This window comes from Frankliniella occidentalis, unplaced genomic scaffold (assembly GCF_000697945.3).
Source record: "Frankliniella occidentalis isolate FOCC.00 unplaced genomic scaffold, Focc_3.1 Scaffold8, whole genome shotgun sequence".
Taxonomy (NCBI): Eukaryota; Metazoa; Arthropoda; class Insecta; order Thysanoptera; family Thripidae; genus Frankliniella; species Frankliniella occidentalis.
The window spans coordinates 2,868,749-2,877,661 of NW_026267138.1; the positions used below are offsets into that span (position 1 = coordinate 2,868,749).

Sequence of the window (8,913 nt, forward strand, 5' to 3'; positions counted from 1 at the left end):
CGGGCGTGGCGCTGGCACCCCGATTGAGCTGTCACATCCAATGATGGAAGCGCCACAGAGAAACATGCCATATTCAATTACACACTTTTTTACTCTTTATTTGTTTGCATTGCCGCCGTAGCCCATCGGACTGTGTAGGGTTTTTATGTGATCTGTGTGTGTGGCTGTGAGTGAGTGCGTGTAAGGCTGTGTGTGTGCGTATGTGTGTGCATGGCTGTGCATGTGTGTGTGTGCGCGTGTGTATGCGCGCGCAAGGCATGACCGCCCCGAACAAAACGGGGAGCGCACAGCAGAGCGGGTGGTTTAAAACAAAAATCTGCTGCGAAGGCGACAATCGCGCGACATACGGTTTGTACTTTATCGCTCGCCACAGCGGCAGTTGGGGTTTCAATGAAACATTGATAGGATAAATTTTAAAGCGGGCGCGCCTGGCTGTTACACCGCCTTTGTTATCACTGGCGGGGGAGAGGGGAGCATCGCGCCCGCTCCGGCCCGGCGCGGCGGCGCGCACCAAGGCGCGCGGACAGAGGAGGGAAAAAATCAACTTCTGAAGAACGATTTTGCGCCAAACTTGTATTCGACAGCCGGACAGGCAGGCATCCGGGGCACGAGGAGAGTTCCGCCGCCAGCGGCGCGGCGGTGCGCAGCGGTAGGCGATAAACGGGCTTTACGACCGAGAGAGGGGAGGGTGAAGGGGACGGGGTGACCGAAGTGTCCGCCGACAACAACGTATCGGGACTGCGCTTCCAAAACTCAACTCAACACGATCTGTGCCGCTAGAAGTGGAGGGAAAAGGGAGTTCGAGAGTGGAAAGCACAGATTGATGATAAATTCTTTTAATAGGATCAACATAATGGAAGAGGACACAAGTATTTACATTAACAGAATAAATATGGCAATTGCAAACAAATTTCACATGTCGGATGAGAAGCGCTTCTGCAACGCTATTCTACACATTACTACGGTAAAGAATGAGAAATCTAGAGCATTTTTACTACACCACCTTTTCAGATAATTCAAAAATGGAGATCCACTTGTGCAGGCAGTAAACTTGAAAAACTTTTAATAAAGGCAACTGGATTAGCTATGCAAGCCGATGGATCTAAGAAAATCATAAAGATCATTTTAAAATATTTAAGGTTGAAATTAGGTAAATAAAAACCTTACACTTCATATGATGTGAGAACAAGTATCAGTAAATGAACTCAAACAATTCAGTAACGCAATGTTTTAAGAGTAGCAGTAAGACATTAAATGCATAATGCAAAGAAATAGTAAAGATTTAACAGCAGCAGTTGTCCTGTGAAAGCCAACAACTCCAGACCTACATTCACATCTATATATACAATCTAAAAAGTTAGCATCTAATAAAATTCCTTACACATCTGCATGCAGAAACAATTCCACAGCCATTATCAATTCACTTCAAATTTACAGCAACCTTTCTACATACAAATACAAATGTACATAAGATTCAACCGCAAATGACAAATAACATTCAAAAAATTCAGAACAGAGTCCAAGTCAACAATTAAAACCAATGAAAGCTCAATGAAACGTTTTATTTGGTGACTTGGATTTTGAAACAATATTTTCATTTAAAAACAAAACATGTTTCTAAAACTTACAATTTTCAATACACAACATAGCATGTAAAATTACTTTCAGTACTAAAATCAAAAGTAAAATACAAAAGGGATAATATTCATCTTTGAGACAAATATGGTAATAACAGATAGATTAATATAAAAGGGACATTAATACTGAGGAACCCACCATGACAATGCCTATTTACAAATAACAGCCTCAGTACCATTCACCATATGTTATGACATAGCGCTTTAAACAGTCCAGTCTGTGGTAGCGATCCATCTGGCACCCAATGTAATGACGACATGAAGCGCAAAAACGAGCGCCAACTGGACCTCCACTCGCGCTTTACATGGCAACGGAGAGGTAATCCCTTCCGCTATAAAAAGTTGTACTGGACTCCCTTTGGATTTTTCGACTAGAATCAAGCCTTCACTTATACTGCGGCCAACAACTGCAAAAAGATGCGGCGCCTACAATATACGCGAGACAACACATTTCACTCGCAATAAAATAGTCAGTTCAGGTAATCAAAGCATTGCAGAGGGGGAAGATGGCAAAACAGCGCAAAAAATTGATACGCTCGACTTTGGCGACAGCACAAAACAGTCAGATACGTTTCCATGGCAGGCGCTCGGCGCTAACAGTTTTACCCGTCCTTCCTCCGTCTTCCTCTTGTTCAGTCACTGAGTCTCAGACTCCCCTCCCCCTTCACTTCCCCCACCCCGCGGCCTGACTCCTCCCGCTCAGGTGGTCTCGGACAGCGACACGGGCAGCTCCATGTCCTCGGACCAGCTCGAGTCCATGGGCGTGTTGATGGCGGACTGCCCGCAGCCCGCCGTGGGCGTCATGGGCAGCGACAGCCTGGGCAGCCCCGCGAGGCCCGCCCGGGCCCTGCCCGCACCACCAACACCAGCACCGCGACTGTCGTCGTCCTCCGAGCAGCTCGCGTCCTCCTCGCAGGACGAGTGCAGCCCGTTGGTGGACACCTCGTCCTCGTTCATCTCCTCGGAGCAGATCATGGCCTCGCCGCCGGCGTCCTTGGGGAGCGTCACACTGCCGCACGACGCCGTCATGAGGTCCTGCTGGTGCTGGAACATGGGCTGCTCGGCGTCATCGTCGTCCTCTTCCTCTTCACCCACGTGCTGGTCGTGCTCCTTGGCGCCACCCAGCTCCGAGCTCTCCGAGCTGCAGCTCATGGACGACGACTTGGACGACGAGAAGTCCTCGATGTCGCTGCAGTCGTAGCCTATCCCCGAGCTCGGCGCGAGCAAGCCCTCGTCGACCACGTCCGGGGAGCGCCTCTGCAGCCTCTGCTGTTGCTGCTGAGAGGGCGGCAGCGACGCCGGGGGACTCCAGTTGCCCGAGGACAGGCACTCGCCAGAGTCGGAGGAGATGGACCGCGAGCGGACGCGCAGCGTCGCCGACATGGTCCGCTGCTTGGGCGTGGGCCGGGACGGCGACGAGATGGTGGTCGCCGACGCGGACTGCGCCAGGGGGCACATCTGCTGCTGCGAGGCCTGCAGGGCCGCCAGCGGGTTGGAGCGCCGAGACGAGGGCGGCGCGCTGCGCGGGTGCGGCGACTGCGGCGCGTGCGGGGCGTGGGCGGGGGACGCCATCGGGGTGCTCGCCATGCGCCGGTAGATGCGCGCCACGACGTCGTCCGTCGAGTCCGCCTCCATCTCCAGCATGTACGACACCGACTCGCTCTTCTCCACCACACCCTTGACGCGCGGCGACTCGGGCGGCGACGCCACGCCCCGGTTGTTGTTGTTGTTCGACTTGGTGGTGGACCTGCAGACAGAGGGAACGGGAAGAATGGTTACAAACCGAGATGAAGCGGAGAACGATGCAACTTTTTCCATAGGGCAGAAACATACCTTCGGCTCCTGTCGGATCCTGGGAGACTCACGCCGTTCATTGAAGCGTTCAGGATAGCTGGAAGACAAGGAGACACAATCTTAGTTTTGGTGGTTCCTTCTTATGAATCAAAGAAGAGTCAAATCACGGACAATCAAACTCACCCGACACGTCGTGGAAGTCACTCATGTTGGCGGCCAGGGCGTTCACCACCTCGGTGTTCTGCTTGAGCTTGAACTGGAGCTGCTCGTTCTGCAGCGACAGCATCTGCTTCTCCTTGATCTCCTTGCTGAACGACTGGTGCAGCTCGCTGTTCTCCTGCACCAGGCGGCCCTCCAGCTCGCCCTTGCGGTCCAGCTGCACCTGCAGGTCCTCGAGGCGCGCGGTGAGCGTGCTGATGCGCTGCTCGGCGCCCGGCAGCTGGTCGGCCGCTATCCGCAGCGCGTCGTTCTCGCGCCTCGACTTCTGCAGCTCGTCGCAGCGCAGCTCGAGCACGGAGCGCAGCGAGTCCACCTCGTCCTGCAGCTCCCGGCAGCGCGCCGCCAGCGCCTGCGTGCGCGCGTCCTTGTCGCTCTTCATGGAGTCCATGACGCGGCGCGACTGCTCCCGCAGCGCCTCGTGCGCCGCGCCCGTCGCCGCCAGCTGCGCGGCCAGCTCGGCCTCGCGCCGCATCGCCTCCTGGCCCAGCTGCGCCGCCTCGCGCTCCGCCTCGGCGCGGGTCGCCCCGAGCGCGGCGCGGAGCGTCTCCTCGTGGCGCCGCGTCACCCGGTCCAGCTCCAGCTCGTACTCCTCCCGGAGGCCGCGCGTCGCCGCGGCCACCGCGTCCGCCGCCTCCAGGGCGCGGGCGTCCATCTGGCCGCGCAGCGTCGCCACCTCGCCGGCGTGCGCCGTCCGCAGGGTGTCCAGCTCGTCGCTGTGGCCGGCCAGCCGCCGCTGCAGCTCCTCCTCGCGCTCGCGGGCGGCCGCCTCCAGGGCGCGGGCGCGCTCCTCCTGCTCGGCGCGGGCCTCGCGCTCCTCGTCACGCTCCCGCTCCAAGATGCGGCGCTGCTCGCGGACCTCCTCTGCACGTGACAAGAAGAGCATGGTTAGGAACAGCAAGGCTTGGGACAGGTATGAGAACCCCTAGAGAATCTACTGCGCGGGAGTCCAGGCCGCCGCTTATGAACAGCTCTAGGCTAGAAGGCTAGAGAAGTCCTCAGGTCAGCCAACCGCACTTCGAGGATATACTCCCCTCTCCGGGTGGCGCGGCGCGTGGGGTACCGCCACCGCCAGAGTATCGCCGGCCTGGACGGTCCGTTCCGTTCGACCCCCCCGAACTACTTACCCAGCTGGGCGACCGTGCTGGCCATGTTCGTCTTGGTCTTCTCCAGATCTCGGCGGAGCGCGGGCACGGCGAACGCTCCGAGCTGCAACCATACACAGAGAGAGTCAGCCAGAGTCAGGCGTCGTGTTCCCGGTGGGACATGCGGTCCACGGGCGTGCCGGGCCGGGTAGGGCGTGCGCACGCATACAGCATCCAATCCCATCTCAAATTCAATCCGAGCAGCCGACGCGTCGCGCATCACGCGTACCGAATGATTCAGAGAAGACGCAGAGGTGCGGGCAGGTTTGCCTACCCTCTCTGCACGCAAGGGGCGCCATAGGTATGCAAACCCGCCCGCACCTGCGACTTCTCCGAGTCACCCGGTACGAACGGCCCGAGTCACATCTCGGCGAGCTAGCTCACCTTCGTGGTGGTGTAGTCGAGGAGGACGGCCATGGCCTCGAAGGCGGCCGCGTTGTGCCGCAGGTCGGGCAGCAGCCTCTTCCGCAGCTCGGCGGCCACCTCCTGCGGCGAGGGTCCCTGCGGGGCGGCCGCGGGGCTGGGCCGCAGGCTGCCCGTCAGGTTGCGGCGGGCGGGCAGCGGCGCCGCGGACACCCCGTTCTGCTGCGTCTGCTTCGCCACAGGCTCCAGTCTGCCATTGTGATCTGCGGACACGAAACAAGAAAATAACAAAATTAGAAACACATTCACTTTCACATTTACGTGTGACTGTTGCACTACGACAGGTAATTGGACGCGGCTTGTTGCCTTTCTCATTTCCACCACCACGGGGCCCATCAACACTTTAATTTGGGCGATAACGATGATCGTCTAGGCGCTAATTGGCAGCGCTGGGGGGAAGGGGGGGGGGAGAAAGCGACACGGGCCGACCGACCGGGGGTCGAGCGAGGGCTGCCAACTGTTACGGGTGAACACGATCTGACCGCACCGCCCGCCCGGGGAGCTTTAGCTTTGGGGACGAGCAGCCGCCGAGGGGTTCCTTCACTATAAATTGAAGCGTACACCGATTTTCCTGTTTTTCTTGATTTTTTTTGCGATTTTCTCTTGATTTTTTGTGATTTTTCGTGACTTTTTTCTGACTTCGTTGATTTATGATTTTTCGTGATTTTTCTAAGGGTGTACAGTGATTTTTTTAAAGTGAAGGACCCCTCGGCAGCCGCTGCACCGTACAGAGAGGAGAAGCAGGCGGGCGAAGCGGGCGCTCTATTTACACGAGACCATCGGCTATCAGAAGCGCCATTCGTTACGACGAGCTCCGCAAGCGTTGCCAAGCTTCGCTACGAGCTCGCCGCCGGCGTCGTTGTCGTCGTCGGCGTCCGCCTCGGTTGCCTAAATCACGACGCGACACGACAGCGGCGGGGGCCAGGACGTCGACGACAACGGGGTGCTCGGAGTAATTTAGCTGCACTTGTGTGGCGGCGGCCTGCCGGGCAGCAGAGCAGCATGGTGCAGGTGTGCAACAACGGCGCTGTTACGCACTTGCAGGACCCGCGACATGACAGCGCCCGTCCCTCAGCACAGCGCCGCGGTGAAACCGCTTCGGGGTGGAATTACAAGCCGAGCTTGCCGGCGGGGTGGGGTGGGGCGCGCGAGCCGCAAGAGAGGGAAACAAGAAGTCGCTTTGAGAGACAATGGCGTTCGCCCAACGGGTAATGTACAAACGCGCGGGGCTTCGAATTGCACTCACTCACTCGCTCGCAGGGAAAGTTCAACTAACGGCCTGCAAAAAGGGTCCGCCCTTACATCCGCTCTCATGTTTTGCCGAGCAAAGCAAGCTATCGTGGTGGAAACAACAAAAATATAGAACGAATTGCAGAGTGCACTATTTCCTTCCCGGTGTAGCCGTTTACTTTTAAAATGCGGGGATCACGCAGCCTTTAGCTGGAGGGAGACAGAGACCTTGCCGCGTCCCCCTGGCGGCCTCTGGCGGCGGTAACGCGATCCAGCCGCCGATGCGAATCTCACGTGGAGTGCACCACACAGCGGCCCAAAGAGAACCAACACACCGCACCGCGGCACACAGCACAAGCGCAGCCGACCGGCCGGCGAGCTACAGCGGCTTCGGAACCACGCGCCACCGCCGCATTTGCTTGTCGTTTTAAACTTTCGCGCGAAAGGTAGAATAAGAAAAAGGCGAACGAACAAACGAACATACACTGCGGTGGAGGCGGAGCAAATATAATTATTGTTACAGCTCTGCTTTCTCCGTCATGCGTGTTCACGTGCGCGTTGGGCGTGGGCGAGTGTGGGTGCGCCGGCCGCAGACGCACGCGTGAGCGAGCGAGACGGCCGAGAGAGAGGGAGGGCGCCCAGCCTCAATCCTCTCTCTCTCAGCTACATTATGAGGAAGCGCATTATTATCAACGCAAAAAGAGACAGAGAGGGGGAAGGGGCGGAGCAGGGGCGGTGGGTGTACGACAAACTGGGCGCCTCTCGTAGATCGTCCATACGGCACAAGTGTTGCCAACCTCGCCCCTCCTCGCCCCGCCTCGCCCCGCCTCGCCCGCCTCGCCCCGCCCCGCCCCAGCACGCGGCGCCTGTTTATTTTGGGTCGGTGGAAGACCTTGGCTTATGACACGCGGGTGTGAGCATTAGCGGGCGGAGACAACAACACCACCTCCGCATGGCGCTAGCATGATCGCACGGCGCGAGCAGGCGGCCAACATCAGGACGACCACGACGACGGGGAGGCTAGGCGAGCGAGGCGAACCAACATGGAAGAGGGGGCCGCCATGTACGGAGACGACATCCGTTGTTAGAGAAGGCAGTGACAGACAAGCGCGCGCGCGCGGGAAATAACCTCCACGCCCCGCCGCGCCCCGCCCCGCCCCGCCGCGAGCCGGCACGATGTGCTCGCTGCTCCACCGCAAACAGACGCCGGGACGCCGCCGCCGCGCCGGTGCCGTCGCCCCGCCCGAGCGCGCCCCGCCCCGCCCAGCCGTGCCGCCGGCGTTGAGGTAATGTTATTATTCTTATAAAAGCCGCGGGAAGATGAAAATCGGCCGCACGATATGCCCCTTATATCACGCTCGCCGAGTGAATGCGCGCGGCGCGCCGTTTTCGTGGAAAGAGCCGCCCGTGGCCGGCCGGCCGGCCGGACCAGCCGGACCGCGGCACGCGCGCCAACGCAACAACGTCGAGACCATCACTTTCGCGGCCGCGCTTCCGCGCCCCGCAGCAGCGATTAGCTGGAAGCGAGCGGCAGGCAGAGAAGGCGAGGCGGAGAGCGAGGAGTTCACCTTGCGAGGCCGAGCTAAACGCGAGCAGCACGGCGGGGACGGGCGGGGCGGGCACACTCACACGAGGAGGTCCGCGGCGGCCGCGGCACCAGGCACCCGAGGCTCATGGGCTTCACGACGCCGCCGGTCAGCAGCACCACGCCGACGACGGGGACGCACTGCGCGCCCGCTGCCACGGCGCAGCAACCACAGCCAGCGGGGCAGGCAGGGTAGCTGCTGGCAAACCGCCCCGCGGGCATCAGCGGCACCAGCAGCAGGGCGTGGGCGGGCGTGCGGGCGGAGAAGGGGGGTAATGGAAAATAGCCACGTGAATAATGTAAGGGCGGGCGACAGTGAACAACAGCGCGGCTCTGATCTGAGACAGCATTAGCCGCACTCACACACACACACACACACACACACACACACACACACACACACACACACACACACACACACAGGCCAATGGGCGCGCGCAGCCTCCCTCCTCCCATAATTGGATATTCATAAGGGCAGCAGGCACACACGGCACGGCCCACTCGCAAAGACGTTCTAGGAATTCCTTTTTATCCTCCCGCTAAGTCTCCCCCCCCCCTCGCTATGTTCGACGCTGCTGGGGCTGATAACCAATAAGACGACTGAGTCCCCTCCCCCAACCCCCTTTAGCCCACCACAGATGTCGGTAATTGCGCGCCGTACACTGAATGGATCCAGCAGGCGGTGAGCAGCGCCTCATCGTCAGGCCCGGATTGTTACGCCCGGACTGACTGACCGACAGCGCAAGGCGTGCCGCGGCGTGGCGTAGCAAGGAGAGAGAGAGAGAAGAGAGGAAAAAGAAAAAAGCATCAGCATCACTCGTGAAAGGCACCGCGCGGTACAGTAGAGCGCAGCACAGGGATACGGGCTGCTGCGCTGTTGCTG

The 8,913-nt window shown here is 59.0% G+C and overlaps 1 protein-coding gene across 4 annotated transcripts in view; it reads right to left on the minus strand.

Moving 5' to 3' along the window:
* Positions 1 to 820: 820 nt before the first annotated feature.
* The window catches only part of LOC113208479 (uncharacterized), a 113,288-nt gene continuing 105,195 nt past the window's right edge, over positions 821 to 8,913 (minus strand). For all 4 annotated transcript variants that reach the window (XM_052274410.1, XM_052274396.1, XM_052274405.1 and 1 more), the window contains 5 exons: positions 5,177 to 5,418; positions 4,775 to 4,856; positions 3,615 to 4,511; positions 3,471 to 3,528; positions 821 to 3,384 (listed from right to left, as the gene is read on the minus strand). In XM_052274410.1, the coding sequence (XP_052130370.1) occupies positions 2,337 to 3,384; positions 3,471 to 3,528; positions 3,615 to 4,511; positions 4,775 to 4,856; positions 5,177 to 5,418 (2,327 nt within the window). In that variant the 3' untranslated portion in view covers positions 821 to 2,336. The remainder of the gene's footprint in view (positions 3,385 to 3,470; positions 3,529 to 3,614; positions 4,512 to 4,774; positions 4,857 to 5,176; positions 5,419 to 8,913) is intronic.